The sequence below is a fragment of the Neomonachus schauinslandi genome, chromosome 6 (assembly GCF_002201575.2).
Source record: "Neomonachus schauinslandi chromosome 6, ASM220157v2, whole genome shotgun sequence".
Taxonomy (NCBI): Eukaryota; Metazoa; Chordata; class Mammalia; order Carnivora; family Phocidae; genus Neomonachus; species Neomonachus schauinslandi.
Window position 1 is genome coordinate 127,826,378 of NC_058408.1, and position 19,999 is coordinate 127,846,376.

The 19,999-nt window shown below is 41.1% G+C and overlaps 2 protein-coding genes across 2 annotated transcripts in view; both read right to left on the reverse strand.

The window, feature by feature from the left end:
* ARMH3 (armadillo like helical domain containing 3) overlaps positions 1 to 19,999 on the reverse strand; it is a 178,314-nt gene that overhangs the window by 86,805 nt on the left and 71,510 nt on the right. The window contains exons 21-22 of the mRNA XM_021700255.1: positions 12,392 to 12,474; positions 10,635 to 10,761 (exon numbers count right to left, since the gene is read on the reverse strand). Coding sequence (XP_021555930.1) covers positions 10,635 to 10,761; positions 12,392 to 12,474 — 210 coding nt within the window. The remainder of the gene's footprint in view (positions 1 to 10,634; positions 10,762 to 12,391; positions 12,475 to 19,999) is intronic.
* On the reverse strand, positions 12,837 to 13,145 carry LOC110589695 (10 kDa heat shock protein, mitochondrial-like). The gene has a single exon (XM_044916584.1). The coding sequence runs from the start codon at positions 13,143 to 13,145 to the stop codon at positions 12,837 to 12,839; it is 309 nt and encodes a 102-aa protein (XP_044772519.1).

The window sequence follows — 19,999 nt, forward strand, 5'->3', positions numbered from 1 at the left end:
GGCCTGGGTGGCTCAGTCAGTTAAGCATCCAACTCTTGATCTCAGCTCAGGTCTTGATCTCAGGGTCATGAGTTTCAAGCCCCATAGTGGGCTGCATGCTGGGTGTGGAGCCTACTTAAAAAAAAAAAGAGAGAGAGAGAGCCATGTTAAATATAAAAATATAGATAAATTAATAGTAAAAGGACAGAAAAAGGTAAACATGGAGGGGCGCCTGGGTGGTTCAGTCGTTAAGCATCTGCCTTCGGCTCAGGTCATGATTCTAGGGTCCTGGGATTGAGCCCCACTTCGGGCTCCCTGCTCCACGGGAAGCCTGTTTCCCCCTCTCCCACTCCCCCTGCTTGTATTCCTGCTCTCGCTGTGTCTCTCTCTGTCAAATAAATAAATAAAATCTTTAAAAATAAATAAATAAAATAAAAATAAATAAATAAGGTAAACATGGAGACACTAATCAAAAAAGAAAAACCAGGGGTGCCTGGCTGGCTCAGTTGGTATAGCATGCAACTCTTGATCTCAGAGTTGTGGGCTTCAGCCCCACACTGGGTATAGAGATTAAAGATAAAATCTTTGAAAAACAGGGGGAAAAAGAGAAAAACCACAATGGCTGTATTAATATCAGACCAAATAGACTTCAGAACGAGGAGTATTACCAGAGATAAAGAGGGACATTACACAATGATAAAAGGTTTAACTCACCAAGATATGATAATCCTAAATGTGTACACATGTGACAGCAAAACTATAAAATATATAAACCAAAAAGTGAAAGAACTGAAAAAATAGACAAACCTACAATTACAGTTAGAGATTGCAACAGCCCTCTCTGTCCCTTTAGAACAAGTACACAAAAAAATACGTGAAAACAGAGACCACATCAAACAACTTGACCAAACTGACACTTATAGAACAGTTTACTCCAAGAGCAAAATCAAGTGCAGAAGAGTCGTTAACCAGGATGGACCGTATTCTGGGCCATAAAACAAGTCTCAATAAATTTCAAAGGACTGAAATCACATAAAGAATATCCTTTGACCAAAAGAGAATTAAACTAAATATTACTAACAGAAAGATATCTGAAAAAATTTAAAAATCCCCAAATTGGGGTGCCTGGGTGGCTCAGTTGGTTAAGTGTCTGCCCTGGGCTTGGTCATGATCCCAGGGTCCCAGGATTGAGCCCCGTGTTGGGCTGCCTGCTCAGCAGGGAGCATGCTCCTCCCTCTCCCTCTGCTGCTCCCCCTGCTTGTGCTCTCTGTCAAATAAATGAATAAAATCCTTAAAAAAATTAAAATAAAATAAAATTCCCCAAATATTTGGAAATTAAACAAAATAGTCCTAAATAATCCAAAGGTCAAAGAAGAAATCACAAGGGAAATCAGAAAGTGTGTTGAACTTGAATGACAATATAAACACAACAAATGAAAATGTTTGAGATGCAACTAAAGTAGTATTTATAGGGAAATTTACAGGACTAAGTATTTATATTAGGAAAAAAGAAAAGTCTCAAAGAAAATGACCTAAACTTTCATCTTAAGAAACTAGCAAAACTGAAAGGAAGCAACAAGAAGGAAATTAAGAGCAGGAATCTATGAAATAGAAAACTAAAAACCAAGAGAGACAAAACAAACAAAAAACCACTATGAAACCAAAAGCTAGTTCTTTGAAAAAAAAAAAAAAAAATCAATAAACCTAAAAAACATATAGCCAGACTGACCAAGAAAAAGAAAAGACACAAATTATCAAAATCAGGAATGAAAGAAAGAAAAGACTCTACAGACATTAAAAATGAGTATTACAGTGGTGCCTGGGTGGCTCAGTTGGTTCGGCGACTGCCTTCAGCTCAGGTCATGATCTTGGAGTCCCAGGCTCAAGTCCTCCATCAGGCTCCCTGCTCAGCAGGGAGTCTGCTTCTCCCTCTGACCCTCCCCCCTCTCATGTGCTCTCTCTCTTTCTCTTTCTCTCAAATAAATAAATAAATCTTTTTTAAAAATGAGTATTGCAAACAACTATATGCCCATAAAACTTATAACTTAATGAAATAAAACAAATTCCTTGAAAGACACAACCTTCCAAAAGTCACTCTGAAGAAATAGATAATTTAAATAGTCTTAGATCTATTAAAGAAATTGGGTTTATAGTTAAAAACCTTCCAAGAAAGTAAATTCCAGGCCCAGCTCGCTTCCCTGACAAATTCTACCAAATATTTAGGAAAAAAAAAAAATACTTCTAAACAAATTCTTCCAGAAAATAGATGAGAGAATTTTATGAGGTCAACATTACCTGATACTAAACCCAGAAAATGACATTATAAGAAAATAAAATTACAGACCAATATCCCTCATGAATATGGGCAAATTAAATCCAGCAACACATAAAAATGATACTAAGTTTAAAAAAAAGATACGGGTGCCTGCATGGCTCAGTTAGTTAACATCTGCCTTTGGCTCAGGTCATGATCTCAGGATCCTAGGATCGAGCCTTGCTCAAGCTTCCTGCTCAGCAGGGGAGTCTTCTTCTCCCTCTCCCTCCACTGCATGTGCTCTCTCACGCACCCTTTCTCTCTCAAATAAATTTTTAAATTAAAAAATTAAATAATAATAAATTACAATCATGTGGGGTTGGTTCAACATTCAAAAATTAATCACTATATCAACAGTTTAGAGTAGGAAAACCATGTTATCATCTCAATAAATGCTAAAATTTTTAAGATTTTATTTATTTATTTTATATAAAAAAGATAAAACATGCACGTGAGTGGGGGTAGGGGCAGAAGGAGGGGAAAGAATCCCAAGGAACCTCCACACTGAGCTTGGAGCCCAACACGGGGCTCGACTTCACAACCCTGAGATCATGACCTGAGCCAAAACCAAGAGTGGGATGCTCAACTGACTGAGCCACCCAGGTGCCCCATGCTAAATTTTTTTTAGAGATGTATTTATTTATTTATTTATTTGAGAGAGACAGAGAGAGCATGAGTGGGAGGGGGGCAGAGGTAGAGGGAGAAGCATACTCCTCACTGGCCAGGGAGCCCAGTGGGTCTCGATCCCAAGACCCTGAGATCATGACCTGAGCCAAAATCAAGAGTCAGACGCTTAACTGACTGACCCATCCAGGCACCCCGACGCTAAAATTTTAAAACAGAATCTGACATTCATTAATGAGAATAACTCTCAGGAAACTAGAAACAAAAGGGAATTTCTTCAGCCTGATTGAGGGCATCTATGAAAAAACCTATAGCTAATGTCACACTTAATGAAGTACTGAATCCTTATTATCTTAAGATTAGAAAAAAGGCAAGTATATCCATTCTCACCACTCTGATTTAATATACTACTAGAGGTCCTAACCAGTGAAATAAGACAAGAAAAAGAATTAAATGGCATACAGATTAGAATGAAAGGAATAAAACTCTTTTTATTCCCAAACTACATAGCTATTTACATAGACAATTCTAAAAAGATTACAAACTACTAAATCTAGTAAGTGAGTTTAGCAAGATGACAAATTCGGAAATCAATAGTCTTTCTATATATTAGCAATGAGCAAATAAAAATTGAAATTCTAAAAAATAACATTTACAATAGCACCAAATTCCATGAAATGTGTTGAGATAAATTTAATAAAATATGTGCAATATGTACAGTATGTTTGATGAAAAAAAATCAAAGAAGACATCAATAAATGTTCACAGGCTATAAGATGTATTACTAAGATGTCAATTTTCCCCAAAAGGATCTATAGATTCATAATATTTTTTTTTAAAGATATTTATTTGACAGAGAGAGAGAAAAAGACGGAGGGAGAGAGCACAAGCAGGGGGAGGAGCAGAGGAAGAGGGAGAAGCAGACTCCCTGCTGAGCAAGGAGCCTAGCAGGGCTCAATCCCATGACCTGAGATCATGATCCAAGCCCAAGGCAGACACTTAACCAACTGAACCACCCAAGCGCCCCTAGATTCATCATAATCTTAATCAAAATTAAAAAAAATCTTAATCAAAATTCCAGTAGGGTTTTAACAAAAACACACTTAAATTTATATGAAAAAGTATCTAAGACAGCCAAAACAATTTTGAAACAGAAGAACAAAGTTGAGGAGCACTTGGCTGGCTCAGTCAGTGGAGCATGAGGCTCTTGAACTCAGGGCTGTGAGTTCAAGTCCCACACGGTATAAAAGATTACTTAAAAATACAATCTTTTTTTTTTTTTAAAGATTCTATTTATTTATTTGACAGAGAGAGACATAAGCAGGGGGAGTGGGAGAGGGAGAAGCAGGCCTCCCGCTGAGCAGGGAGCCCGATGCGGGGCTTGATCCCAGGACCCTGGGATCATGACCTGAGCCGAAGGCAGATGCCCAACAACTGAGCCACCCAGGTGCCCCTAAAAATAAAATCTTTAAAAAAATCTTGGGGTGCCTGGGTGGCTCAATCAGTTAGGCATCTAGCTCTTGATTTCAGCTCAGGTCATGATCACAGGATTGTGAGATCAAGCTCCGCATCGGGATCCACGCTCAGTGAGGAATCTGCTTCTCTCCTTCTCCTTCTGCCCCTCCTCCCACTCATACTCTCTCTCTCTCTAAAACAAAACCACTTAAAATCCTTTAAAAAAAAAAAAAAAGAAAAAAGTTGAAGGACTCACACTATCTCTTTCAAGACTTACTTTATAGTAATCAAGAAGTCAGTGTTATTTGTGAAAGGAAAGACACATATAGCAACAGCACAGAATATTTACATATGTAAAGTCACTTGATTTTTGACAGAATCAATTCAATGGATAAAGTCTTTATTTATTTTTAAGATTTTATTTGTTTGACAGAGAGAGAGACAGCCAGAGCGGGAACGCAAGCAGGGGGAGTGGGAGAGGGAGAAGCAGGCTTCCAGCAGAGAAAGGAGCCCAACGTGGGGCTTGATCCCAGCACCCCGGGATCATGACCTGAGCCGAAGGCAGACACTTAACAACTGAGCCACCCAGGCGCCCCCATGGAGAAAGTCTTTCAACAAATGGTGCTGAAACAAGTGGACATGCATATTCAAGGCATGAACCCCAATCCAAACCCAGAAGTATATAGAGAAATTATCTTGCACTGAATCTCAGACCTAAATGTCAGGTACTAAAACTATAAAACTTCTAGAAAAAAGAGAGATAATCATTTTATCTTTGGGTTAGAGAAAGATTTCTTAGATACTACACGAAAAGCACAAACCCATAAAAGAAAAAATTAATAAACTGTATTTATCAAAATTAAAAACTTCTTCAATAGTTTGCAACTGAGTCCAAGAAAAATGGAAATCTGCTAGCTGAATTATAACAAAAATCTTTCCCTAATTGGTGGATGAGACTGAAAAATAAAATGGGGTGCCTGGGTGGCTCAGTTCGTTAAGTGTCCAACTCTTGGTTTCAGCTCAGGTCATGATCTCAGGGTCATGCGATCAAGCCCCACATCAGGCTCCATGCTCAGTGCGGAGTCTACTCAAGATTCTTTCCCCTCCCTCTCCCTTCTCCTCTACTCCTCCCCCTGCTCAAGCTCATGCATGCTTTCTCTCTCAAATAAATAAATAAAATTTAAAAGAAAAGAAAAAACAAACAAAAATGTCTTCAATAGACACTGTTAAGAAAATGAAAATACAGGGATGCCTGGGTGGCTCAGCGGGTTAAGCATCTGCCTTCAGCTCAGGTCATGATCCCAGGGTCCTGGGATCAAGTCCTGCATCGGGCTCCTTGCTCAGTGGGGAGCCTGCTTCTCCCTCTGCCTGCCGCTCCTGTGCTCTCTCTCTCTCTCTGACAAACAAATAACAAAATCTTAAAAAAAAAAAAAAAAGAAAATGAAAATACAAGCTAAAATCTGGGAGAAAATATTTGCAAAACACGTAACTGATAAAGGACTACTGTGCAAAATATACAAAGAAACCTCACATCTCAAAAATAAAAAAAAAAAAAAAACCAACCAATTCTCCTTAGAGGAGAACTCTAAATAATCTATGTAGATACTCTCCCCTCAAGGAAGTGGAGCTTAACCTCCCCACCCCCACTACCAACTTCAGTGCTGAGTGTATTTAGTGACTTGCTTCCAAAGAACAGAGTATGAAAAGGGAGGAAAAACCACAACTCTGCACTGGAGAAACTTTGCAAATAGTACCCTAAGCAAGTGATAAAGGTTAATATTGCCAGTGATAAGTCATGTTGATAACATAACATCCAAATGTTATGGAAAGGCCACTTGGACTTTGTGGCATTCTTCCTGAAAACCCAGAACCCCAGTCCAACCCTGAGTAAATCATGAGACAGACCAAAATTAAGGAAGAGTCTCCTGAAAACTGTCAAGGTCATGAAAAACAAACACTAAGAAACTGTCAGACAAGAAGAGACTAAAGAGATATTAGAACTACATGTAAAATAGATGGAATCCTGGAATACAGTAAGGACATTAGAGGAAAAATTAATAGAATCCAGGGGCGCCTGGGTGGCTCAGTCGTTAAGCGTCTGCCTTTGGCTCAGGTCATGATCCCAGGGTCCTGGGATCGAGCCCCACATCGGGCTCCCCGCTCCATGGGAAGCCTGCTTCTCCCTTTCCCACTCCTCCTGCTTGTGTTCCCTCTCTTGCTGTGTCTCTCTCTGTCAAATAAATAAATAAAATCTTTAAAAAAAAGTAATAGAATCCAAATAAAGTCTAGAGTTTAGTTTGTGTGTGTGTGGTAGAAAAAAACATATCAAAAAATTTACTGTCTTAGCCATTTTTAAGTGTATTATTCAAAAGTGTTAAGTATGCTTACATTGTTGCAAAACAGATCTCGAGAACCTTTTTATCTTGCAGAACTGAAGCTCTATACCTATTAAACAACTCCCTTTGCACCCTCCCCCCATCCCTTGGTAACCACCATTCCATTTTCTATATCTACAAATTTGACTATTTTAGGTACTTCACGTAAGTGGGACCATACAATATTGTCCTTTTGTGGACTGGTTTATTCACTTAGCATGATATTCTCAACGTTCATCCACACTGTAGCATGTAACAGATTTCCTTCCTTTTCAAGGCTGCATATATCCATTCATCCATTAATGGACATTTGGGTTGTTTTCATCTCTTGGCTATTGTGAATAGTGCTCCTATGAACATGGGTATGCAATATTTTTTTTAATGGGCAAAAGATCTTCAAAACCAAACAAGATGGTAAATAAGAACAGGAAGATGTTCAACATCATTACTCATTAGGGAAATACAAATTAAAACCATAATGAGATATTCCCACACACCTGTAAGAAGCCAAAAACCAACCAACCAACCAACAAACCAGCACTGGCTGGAGGGACTACAACTCATATATTGCTGAAGGGAATGTAAAATAGTACATCTCTTTGGAAAACAGCCTGGTGTTTTTCTTTATAAGAAACATATACTTAACCATGATAGCCAAAAACCCATTCATAGGTATGTAACCGGGTGAAATGAAAGCCTGTGTTCACATAAAACCCTGCACAATGATGGTCACAGGGGCTTCATTCATAATCGTTAAAAACTGGAAACCTCCCAAATGTCCTTCAACTGAGAAATGGATAAACTAAGCTGGCATAGTCCTACAACGGGATATTATTCCACGATAAAAAGGAATAAACAGGGGCGCCTGGGTGGCTCAGTCGTTTAAGTGTGTGCCTTTGGCTCAGGTCATGATCCCAGTTTTCTGGGATCAAGTCCTGCATCAGGCTCCCTGCTCATGCTCTCTCTCGCTCTCTCTCAAATAAATAATTTTTTTTTTTTTAAAAAGGAATAAACTACTGATACATGCATCAACATGGATGAATTTCAAATAAATTACTATGTAAAAGAAGCCAGACTCAAAAGACTATACAATCTCATCTTTGGGGGTTTTTTTGAAAAAACAAAACTATGTAAAAAAGGAAAAAGAAAAACTCTGAGACCAGGGAACAGATTCGTGGCTGCTGAGGGTTTAGGGTGAGTGAAGGAGTTGACCTCACAAGAGCACAAGAGACATTTCTGGGATGATGAAACTCTTTTATATCTTGATTTTTTGTGATAATTATACTTTTATACGCATTTGTCAAAACTCAGAATTGGTACATTAAAAACCATACATGTAAATTATACCTTTAAAAAACTTCACTTAAAAAACTAAAATGTTTTAGGGCGCCTGGGTGGCTCAGTCAGTTAAGCATGTGCCTTCGGCTCAGGTCATGATCCCAGGGTCCTGGGAACAAGTCCTCCATCGGGCTCCCTGCTTAGCGGGGAGTCTGCTTCTCCCTCTGACCCTACCCCCTGCTCATGTTCTCTCTCTCACTCTCTCTCTCAAACACATAAATAAAATCTTAAAAAACAAAACAAAACCGTTTTTTCATCATACTTTTTTTTTTTTTTAAAGATTTTATTTATTTATTTGACAGAGAGAGAGACACAGCGAGAGAGGGAGCACATGCAGGGGGAGTGGGAGAGGGAGAAGCAGGCTTCCCGCGGACCAGGGAGCCCGATGTGGGGCTCGATCCCAGACCCTGGGATCATGACCTGAGCCGAAGGCAGACACTTAACGACTGAGCCACCCAGGCGCCCCTTTTTTCATCATACTTTATACAAAATGGAAAGCACTGAAACACGCTCTTTGTTGTGTTTCATTTAGTGAAATTTTTCATTTTCCTATTTGTGATCTCCTGGTTCACATTTTAATTGCCTTGGCAGATTTGAGCATGCCCAGATATCTTCTCTTATCTTGTTGCTGTAGCTACAAGGGCTTACCTCATTTGACTGTGCACATGGCCCAGTTGAGTAGGTATGTCAGGCTTCTATAAAATATCTCCCCCACTCCAACTCTCCTTCCTTTCCTCATTGAAAGACATCTTTATTCATCTATTAATGGATGCTAAGGCCTCTGAGGCAGCTCTTCACCCTTGGAAAATTCTACATTCTCGAAAACAAGGATACTGGTAAAGCTGGGTGAACACAAAACCACATTAGGAACACTGAGCACATTTGGCAATAGGAAGTCTGCTAAAGGGTTCTCATGGAAGACTTCCTCGCTCCTAAAAAAAGACCATGTGTCTTGATATGACAACTGGAACTTGTTATTCTCAGGGGAGCTGACCTGATGCTAAAGCTATTATACTAAGAAAGAAAGTGGAGAAACAGAAAACACCCGGGTCCTTGAGCATCGGATCACATCTTTCTGGAAGTGTCATTCCTTAGAATTCTTGCAAAGTGAAATAATTTTCCTATTGTTCAAGGTAGTTTAAGTCAGAGTTTTTTGATACTTGCAGGTGAAAACATCCTACTAATACAAGGCCCTACTCCCACTGCCTAAGATGTCATAGCAAAGCTATATGTGGCTCTTAAAAGTTTTTCTCTACTGCTCTAAAAAAGAAAATCTATTAGAAAAACATTCTGTTGGGGCGCCTGGGTGGCTCCGTTGTTAAGCATCTGCCTTCGGTCAGGTCATGGTCCCAGGGTCCTGGGATTGAGCCCCACATCGGGCTCCCTGCTCGGCAGGAAGCCTGCTTCTCCCTCTCCCACTCCCCCTGCTTGTGTTCCCTCTCTCGGTGTGTCCCTCTCTGTCAAATAAATAAATAAAATCTTTATTAAAAAAAAAAAAAATTTTGTCCTCCTAGGCAATCCTTCTTTTCTACTGTTTGCTTCTACTCTTTCTCCTAGTACTTGTTCCAAATCCCCTCTAGTTTGCACCTGATATGGGAGAGAGTTTTTACAAATAGTTCCAACAAAAGGGATAAAGCAAACTAATCTGTAGTGACAGGAAGCAGACTGGTGGTTGCCCAGAGAAAGAAAGCAAGGGACAGAGGTGGTTAGAGGTGGTAGGAGGGACATAAAGGGATAAAGGAAACTTTTGGTAGGTGACGGATATGTTCATTATCTTGAGTGTAGTGAAAGCTTCGTATATATAGATGTATGTCAAAACATCAAAAATTGCATACTTTAAACAAGTGCAGTTTATTATATATCAATTATACCTCAATAAAGCTAGTAAGTGAGGGTTTGTTCTTTTTAAAGCTTTAGTGAGGGGCTTTCTGTTTCTGTGGAATCTACAGAAACCCTTCCTGACCTTTCAAATTCCAGGTAGGTTTGTAGACTCTTCACTCAAATTTACAGAAATACATGTCCTCTTTCAGAAATAAGTTATATTTACTATGGCCACAAAGTAAATTTTCACTGAGCCAATCACCAAAAGGATGGCAAGAGAGATTTTTATCTACTGCCCACTTCTTCTTGTAGGTTATGCTAAAAATACATAGGTACATTAAAACTCTTTAAAATCCTGTACCTTCTCAAATCACACAATGTTCCTTTGGGATCCAAGCTCTTCTATTTGCCGCTGTCAATTTCCACCCACTCTTTCACTCCCATCTCACTGGCAGTCACTAAATCCACAAGCCTACCTACTTTCTCTCTCTCTCACAAACATAAGGGCTATAGGGCTGCTAACCAGCTTCGTCCTGAGATGAATTTTGAGTTCCCCAAATCAAAGAACTCCACATATAACTTCCTATTGCCTGAGAAGAGACTTCTAGATTTCTGTGCCAAGCAGGGAACCAAGCAACTAGAAGAGAATCTTTTGTAGTCTTTTCCTCTTACATGCCAAAAATTGCAGCTGATGGTGGGGAGGGGAGTAAAAAGAAAAGACAGCTTACCCATAGAGTAGAGGTTGTCAAAGCTCTGGTGCATGCGGATAATCTCATAGTAGAGTTCATCATAGCTGCTGGGAGTGGGCAGGAATGTGTCGCCATATGTGATAAACATATTAAATAGGTTCACAATCTAAAAAAGAAGCAAAAGGGGCGCCCGGGTGGCTCAGTTGGTTAAGCGTCTGCCTTCGGCTCAGGTCATGATCCCAGGGTCCTGGGATCGAGCCCCACGTCGGGCTCCCTGCTCAGCAGGAAGCCTGCTTCTCCCTCTCCCACTCCCCCTGCTTGTGTTCCCTCTCTCGCTGTATCTCCCTCTGTCAAATAAATAAATAAAATCTTTAAAAAATTTTTAAAAATAAATAAATAAAAAAGAAGCAAAAGCCCATACACAGGCATCGTGCTATGAAGACCACAGAAGGGTATTGTCAGCAGTATGCTGTAGCCTGTTCTTATTGGCTTGTAAGAGCTGACTGTTAAAATTTTCAGGAATTTTGTGAGCTGGTTGTTTAACAAAAAAGCCATTATTACAAATTGACATATAAACTTACAATTCAATAAATTACATTAAAATGAAGGTAATACTCAAACTTACAACTTCCTAATTATTTTCTATCTTTTAGTATTATTTATGTTCTTGAGATTAATTTACACTTCTTATACCTGTGTGGTGGGAATATCATATAATGGTGTGTTATTGCTCATCTCCCCAGCTCTACATTCAACAACGTCACATTGTCAGCTTGAAACTGGCCATGATGGGAATAGTTGTACCACAGAAATCCACAAATGCTACAAATCAGGGCTTTTTCCCCTCAAATGTTAAACATTTATGAACACATTGGGTAACAACCTGAGAAGACAGTCAAAACGCACAATGTCCTCCTTCTACCCCAAGTAACCAGTCAGATAAATAGGCATCTATAATGTCCCTCTGAAACCAAGTGCAGCCATGACGGAACCATTCATCTGGCTGGGACACCTCCAGAGGCTTTGCTCTGTACCAACAGAGAGACTATAGTAGCCTAGTAGTTCAGTCTCTCACTGGGGACCAAGGCTCACAGAGATCTGACCCATACCTGTCCCTACCAAACAATACACTCTCATGAAAGAGAAAGAATCTCAAGTTTGCCAAAGACATAGGTAAGAGAGGAACAGTGGAAAGCACCAGTCTAGAGATTCAAATCCAAAAGGAAAATAAAGGCCTCACTCCCCCTACGCCTTAGTCCCCAGAATACTAGCTCCTGTTTCAACCTGGCCCATCTATCTTAGGGTATGGCTTCAGAAAAAGGGGAAAAAAATGTTTTTAATTGAAGTACAATTGACACACATTACATTAGTTTCAGGTGTATAACATAGTGACTCAACAAGTCTATATATCATGCTATGCTCACCACAAGTGGAACTACCGTCTGTCACCATGTAACACCATTACACCACCACTGACTATACTCCCTATGCTGTACCTTTTATCCCCATGACTTATTCTTTCCACAACTAGAAGCCTATACCTCCCACTCCCCTTAAGAAATATTTTTTTGGGGGCGCCTGGGTGGCTCAGTTGGTTAAGCGACTGCCTTCGGCTCAGGTCATGATTCCGGAGTCCTGGGATCGAGTCCCGCATCGGGCTCCCTGCTCAGCGGGGAGTCTGCTTCTCCCTCTGCCCCTCCCCCTCTCATGCTCTCTCTATCTCATTCTCTCTCTCAAATAAATAAATAAAATCTTTAAAAAAAAAAAAAAAAAGAAGTATTTTTTTTGTTACTCACCATAAGGGCTAATGTAAAAATGTTGTGTTTGGCCAGAAGTACAGTCTCATTTGACATAAGGAACTTCAGCAAATTTATCAAGGCTTTAAAAAAAAAAAAAAAAAGACATCAACAAGGTATTCAAAGAGTAATTAATAAAGTTAAATCAAACAATGAAAATAGATTTAAGAAATCCAAATAGGGCTAGAACAAGTAAGTCACAGCTACCAAGAATTTTTTAAAAGCAGGTAAGGTAGATATATCTAAAGCAAGCAGTGACCTTCCCAAGCACATATCTGTTTATCTGCCCTTAGAAGGTTTTTAAAAATCTACTTCTTTGTATCACTTTTTTTTTTATACTATTAGTTTATCATAAAAGAGAGACACAAAAATTACATGATGAAAGATTACACAACTTCACTGGAATGGGCAGCTTCACTTAATGTCGTTTCAATAATGATTTCTTTCAGTCTACATACTTTACGAGAATGTCACCATCTCTAAATAAGAAATAATCCTTATCATCTAGAACTACTTTGGTGCTTCCATATTCTGAGAGAAGAACTTGATCTTGAACTTTCCTACTAACTGGTTGAATTTCTCTACCCTTTCCTTTAGAGCCCAATCTAACAGCTACTACTGTTGCTTGCAATACAGTTCCTTGAGATTTTTCTGGAAGCATAATGCCTCCTCTGGTTACAGTTTTGGCAGCTCTCCTTTCCACTAAAAGTTGGCCAAAGAGGGGAAGAAACTTTCTAAACATCTGTCCTGCCATGACTCCAGCTGCTGCAAGGGAGACCCAGTTTGACCTCTTTGCGCCACTTCTTTAATAGCAATTAAACTTGGAAATCTGACTACAAAAAGGACATCTTAGGGGCCCCTGGGTGGCTCAGACAGTTAAGCTTCTGATTCTTGGTTTTGGATCTGGTCATGATCTGATGGATCCAGCTCTGCGCTCAGTGAGGAGTCTGCTTGAGATTCTCTCCCTCTGCTCTCTCCCCCCCTCTCTAAAATAAACAAACAAATGTTTTAAAAAAGCGGGGGGGGGGCGCCTGGGTGGCTCAGCCGGTTAAGCGTCTGCCTTCGGCTCAGGTCATGATCCCAGGGTCCTGGGATCAAGCCCCGCATAGGGCTCCCTGCTCCACGGGAAGCCTGCGTCTCCCTCTCCCACTCCCCCTGCTTGCGTTCCCTCTCTCGCTGTGTCTCTCCCTGTCAAATAAATAAATAAAATCTTAAAAAAAAAAAAAAAGGACCTCTTAGTATTCCAAGTTTACTCCCACACAGTGATTTCCCCACCAAATTTGTTCAATTTATAGATCAAAATGAGGATCCCCCTCTCATCCTAGGCTAATGGCATGTCATTTCACAATGTTTTAGCTATGCATTTGTTTCAAACATCACAGCTAAGAGGGGCACCTTTCAATTCTAACTGGTCACCAGATGTGCCAACTACATTGTACTTCAGCTCCAGATGGCAAGAGAGCTCATGAAGAGAAAAAGAAGCCCCTAACTGTTCAAACAAAAGTACGGCTTACCCTTTCCTCTCTCAACCATGACAACATTTACCGAAAAGGTCCCCTTTCTCCCTGATATGCTTAATGAGGATTAAAACCCAGGCAACCTCAGTTAAAAGACTGACTGCCAAATACCTAGCTTAACACTGTAGGTATAAAGACATTTTTGCAAATAAATATTAAGCATAAAAGAAATCATCAGTTGCCTGTTCTCTTTCACCCACACCCATGAAGTAAATCCTACTTCTGTGCCCATCATGACTATTGACGCTGTACCTACCTCCCCTACTTGATGGGAAACTATGAAGAAGGGGTTCAGCAGCTGCAACCAATTGGTGGTCCTTCTGTCTTCTCCCCCTAAACCTTCTCTACTCCCACGGACACAAAAAAAGACTTGACCTCTCCTTTTCTAAGACCATATCTGCTTCTTTGCCAGCAAAGAAGTCCATTTGGCTGAGCTTTGTGTGAAGTTTACTACCCTTCGAGAAGAGATGTGAGCTTTGATTTGAAACAGCAGGGAATGATGAGTAGGAGTAAGACTCTCCAGATACTTGCTGCCTGCCACACAACACTCCTTACTCTCAACCTCTGAAATCACAGGTATAGTAAAGAAACAGCAGGCAAGGAAAAGTACAAGGGCCTGTCTACATTCTATTTCTAAAGCCTGACTCTTCCCCTCAAATGGCAAAAAAGCCTTGCTAGAGATGAAGGTCATAGGCACCCTCATTTATGAATTCTTCACCCTTGCACTGACTCAAGTTCTCTGAGGTTTCATAATGGAAAGGCAAATGACAGGCAGCTGGCCCTTTTGATGTTATCTGTTAACAAGCAAACTGTTGGACTAGACCCCAAAAAAAGCTCCATAGGAGCCCATTCTTGATCACACGACCTGCTTAACTCCTACCAGGAGCTCAGAGAATAAAGGGGACTAGCGAAAATCCATATAAAAATGACTAACCCAGCCCAAACCTCTCTCTTTAATAAGATCATCTTGCCGAGTTATTTAAGGGCTGCCCACTCTACCCACTACCCCCAGAGCTTAGCAAGCCCTGTTAATGGGTAAATCACCTGACAATCAGACTCTAAAAACTCACAGGAGACAAGAGAAAAGGATGGGTAAGAGCACGTGGCGCTGGGTAGAACAGCAAAACATAATGGCTGGAGAGAGACAAAGCAGCTTTTGCACACGTCCCATCAACGAGGGCTTCTGTCCCTAGCATACGCAGCACAAAGATGCAACCTCAGCAGTGGTTATGTGGTAATTAAGGAGCAGAAAACCTGGAGAAAAGGAAGTGGGAGCGATGATTTATTGCTCCTCTGCTGGACTACAACTAGTTTTGATCTCTGGGATTCAGAGTCAGGGATGACAAAGGGATAAATATAAGGGGAGGAAGAGAGCAAGTCTGGTACAGGCCAAGAGGCAACCTGTGTCCCAACTACCACGGACATCAGTGAAGCCAAACAGTTTTGAGAAGGAGAATTCAGCACTGCAATACTCTGAGAGTCAATGCCAGGGAGAACCTGCATTCTACCCCTGATAATTCAGGCAGACCCCTACTCCGCCCCCCACCCCAACCTCCAAAAAAGGCCAGAGTTTTCTCACCTGGAAGTGGTCATTCTCTAGAGGAAATTTAATAGGCAGAGAAAATGAACAAAGCAACCTCAAAATTGGCTCCCACAAGCCTCTGACATCAGGGACCACAATTCCTCCTCAAGAGGGAATGCCCCAACATCCCATGGAATAGTGCTTTTTGAAAATCCTTCATCATCACCCTGACTTTGCACTCATTCTGTCAACTGTTCGGTGTCCTCTACATCACTACACATACATGGTCTGCTGTCCTTTGACCTGATGTATTGGAAGTTCTAAGTCTGTGAGGCTTCAGCATAGCTGATTTTTGGAACTAGAAAGGACTTTAGAGATCATATAATCCAGTTCCTTCATTTTTGGATTAGAAAACACTTCTTCCCCCCACTACCCCAAGTACCTAGTGACTAAGCTGAGACTAGAACCTGGTCTCCTGTTTAGCATTCTTTTGCCATTCCACTAAGATTAAATAAAGGTGCCAGATGGAGTTAAATGTTAAAGGGAGGGAAGCTTACCTATAAATGGTGTGCTTAGATTTGCTGACTACACTGTTCCCAACACTTCTCTTGACGCTGGTTTATAACTTTCTCCACCTAATGGCTATTCCAGGTTATTTTCATGAATCTGGTCCACTCCTTCTCTTGGTCCTGAGCTACTTATTAAGAGTACAGGTGCATGGGGTGCCTGGGTGGCTCAGTCGTTGAGCATCTGCCTTCGGCTCAGGTCATGATCCCAGGGTCCTGGGATCGAGCCCCACATCGGGCTCTCTGCTCAGTGGGGAGTCTGCTTCTCCCTCTCCCACTCCCCGTGCTTGTGTTCCCTCTCTCTCTCTCTCAAATAAATAAATTAAAAAATCTTTAAAAAAAAAAAAGAGTACAGGTGCTTAATACCTCGTTATTACCTTTCTACTGCCCATTCGCAACTTGGGAAAGACTCCCAAGTAGCTTCTCTCAGCATCAACTGCTTCAGCAGGGCCTCTGTATCTGCTCTAGTTGCTCTTCTCTACAGCTCACCTATCACACACCTTTTTCCCCTTTTCTCTGTTTCTGCCTCTTTTGTAGTATCGAAGAAAGAAAAGGAAAGGAAAGAAGAAAGAAAGAAAGAAAAGAAGAAAGAAAGAAAGAAAGAAAGAAAGAAAGAGAGAGAAAGAAAGAGAGAAAGGGGGAGGGGGGGAGGGAAAGAGAAGGAGGAGGGAGGGAGGATGGGTGGGAGGGAGGGAGGGAAGGAGAGAAACAGCACGTAACTGTCAACTAAAACTGTTCCTATCCCCCTCGCTCAGCTTTGTCCTCTTTAAAACTAAGATCTGAACATGGAATGTGATTGGAGCCAAGGGCACGTGGGTGGCTCAGTCAGTTAAGTGTCCAACTCTTGATTTCAGCTCAGGTCATGATCTCAGGATCGTGAGATTGAGCCAGTGTCAGGCTCCCCACTCAGCAGGGAGTCTGCTGGAGATTCTCTCTCCCTCTCCCTTTGCCCCTCTCCCCGCTCGTGCACACACACATGCTCTCACTCGCCCTCTCTCTAAAATAAATAAATCTTAAAAAAAAAATAAAGAGAGCCAAGATCCCCTTTCTTTATGCAAAATCAGAACTGAAACAAAACAAGACAAAAAACACTGGTATAAATAATTAATAGCCAAGCTTATTCATAAGCTGTTATGGTATAGAGCTATGCATAGGATTTAACTGCAGGCCAAAGAAGAGAACAGCTTCTTATCAGACAGGGGCAGGTCAAGGACACTAGAGAACTGGCACTCAGGATCTCAGTGCCAACGCATAAGTAGCACAGAGCTCATCCTGGCTGGCTCCTGGCTCACCACTCTCCACATTCGCGCGTACAAACACACACACACACACACACACATTTTTAGAAATCTGACACCACTTCGTGTCATCTGGGCACATGACCAGCCAAACTGTTCCACAGATAGTCACAGAAGTAGCAGTACATAGAGAGAAGAGTTAAGATAACTATAAAAGATAAGAGGTTGGTTGTATAAACATAACATTGTTAATTAGTCATATGTCTGTAAGAGTTTGGTATCAAGTACATGTTGTAGTCATTGTGGAAATAAGGGGAGCAGGATGTCCTTTTTTTTTAAAATATAACCTTTTGGTTTACCATGTTTCCAATTTTTTTTGAAGATTTTTTTATTTTAGAGATAGAGGGGGAGAGAGAGAGTTGGGGGGGGAGAGCAGAGGGAGAGGGACAAGCAGACTCCCCGCTGAGCATGGAGCCTGACAACTGGAGGCTCAATCGCACTACCCTGAGATCATGACCTGAGCGGAAACCAAGAGTCAGACGCTTAACTGATGAGCCACCCAGGCGCCCCTCCAATTTTTAAATAGTTTTTATAAGGGGAGAAGAGGCTAATATAAGCCCCTCCTTACCAAAGACTTGATGCTTAGTCTGAGATATTTCCAAAGAAGAAGGGCCTATGTTATAGTAACTCAACACTGTGTAAATAGTGTTGCCCATTTGGTGAGCAATGGCTGCTCATCCCCACAAAACAGAATGGCAGAGCTTATTGCAGAGAGTATCCTTTTAGATGCAGACAATCTTCGTAGCTGAAACCTTCCAGGCCTTAACAGACAATTCTCATCAGCTTCCATCCTCCATAGCCCCAGGAATGCGCTGCCCCAAAACGCCAATGCCAGACAGACATACCATATAAAGGAATGTATCATATCTTCTTGCTGACTGACAACTACAAGTTACTAACTGTGCCAGAAGCTCGCACAAAGTATCTAAAACCTTCCTCTTTTCTACTGCCCTCTATGTGACACCTTAAAAAGAGACTTAACTACAGAAGTCACCTGCCCCAAACTACACTCGTCTCTTTTCAAAGGGAGAAACACAGTGGTCATAAGTGGCAAGGGAGGTAACATATATATCTTTTTAAAGGTTTTATTTATTTGACAGAGAGAGAGAGAGACAGCGAGAGAGGGAACACAAGCGGGGGAGTGGGAGAGGGAGAAGCAGGCTTCCCGTGGAGCAGGGAGTCCGATGCGGGGCTCGACCCCAGGACCCTAGGATCATGACCTGAGCTGAAGGCAGACGCTTAACCAACTGAGCCACCCAGGCGGCCCGGGGGGTACATACATTAAGTGCCTGCTAGATGCTAAGCATTATGTAAAGCACTTAAAGTACATTATTCTCATCAAATCCCCTTAACTATCCAATGAAGAAGGTATTATTGGTCCCAATTTACAGATGACCAAATTGAAACTCAGAAAGGTTAAATAAGTTACTCAAAGCCACATAGCTAGTTGGAGCTAAACTGCATTAAGGGCAACATATTGGGAAGAAGGTCCATGAACTCCCCCTGCCAAGGTCTATACAACTGTACTGGTTCCTCCTAAATTTAAATTAAAGAAACATTTGTTGAGGGTGGGGGAGCTAGCTATCTAGGGTCAACACCTATATTTGCAATCCAAACCATAACTTTAGTCAGAACTCCACTGATCAGGCCCTCATATATCAAAGTGGCCAATGAAAAAAATCCTGTAAGTTCAAGCGCATCTCTCTCATAAGAATATGAGGATTTAAAAAAAAAAGAATATGAGGATTTCACCCCACTGACCTGGGACACTTTAACCTCCACACTCTCAAAAACAAGAGGTGAAAAGGAAGGACTCGAACAAGTATTTATACACCCATGCTCATAGCAGCATTATTCACAATAGTCAAAAGGTAGAAGCAACCCAATATCCAATAAACAAAATGCAGTGTATACAAACAATGGAATAATATTCAGCCTGAAAAAGGAAGGAAATTCGGACACATGCTACAACACGGATGAATCATGAAGACAGTATGCGAAGTAGAAAAAGTCAGTCACAAAAAGACAAATACTGAATGATTCAACTTATATGACTAGAGTAGTCAATTCACAGAGACAGAAAGTAGAATGGTGGTGGCCAGGAGCACGGGGAAGGAGAAATGTAGAGTCATTGTTTATTGGGTACAGAGAGTTTCAGTTTGGGAAGATGAAAAAATTCTGGAGATGGAAGGTGGAAATATTTACAACAATGATGTGAATATACTTAATGCCACTGAACTGTACATTTAAAAATGGTTAAATTTGGGGCGCCTGGGTGGCTCAGTCGGTCAAGCGGCAAAGATTGCCTTTGGCTCAGGTCATGATCTTGGAGTCCCAGGATCGAGTCCCGCATCAGGCTCCCTGCTCAGTGGGGAGTCTGCTTCTCCCTCTGACCCTACCCCCTCTCGTGCAGTCTCTCTAACTCTCTCTCTCTCTCTCAAATAAATAAATAAAATTTTTAAAAAAAAAATGGTTAGGGCGCCTGGGTGGCTCAGATGGTTGAGCGTCTGCCTTCGGCTCAGGTCATGATCTCAGGGTCCTGGGATCGAGTCCCGCATCGGGCTCCCTGCTCCTTGGGAGCCTGCTTCTCCCTCTGCCTTTCTCTCTCGCTCTGTCTCTCATGAATAAAAAAAAAAAAATCTTTAAAAAATAAATAAATAAAAATAAAAATAAATGGTTAAATTTTATGTTATGTATGTTTTACC

Bases quoted from the DNA above. Each gene is read 5' to 3' on its own strand.
- LOC110589695 (XM_044916584.1), bottom strand. From the start codon at position 13,145: ATGGCAGGACAGATGTTTAGAAAGTTTCTTCCCCTCTTTGGCCAACTT.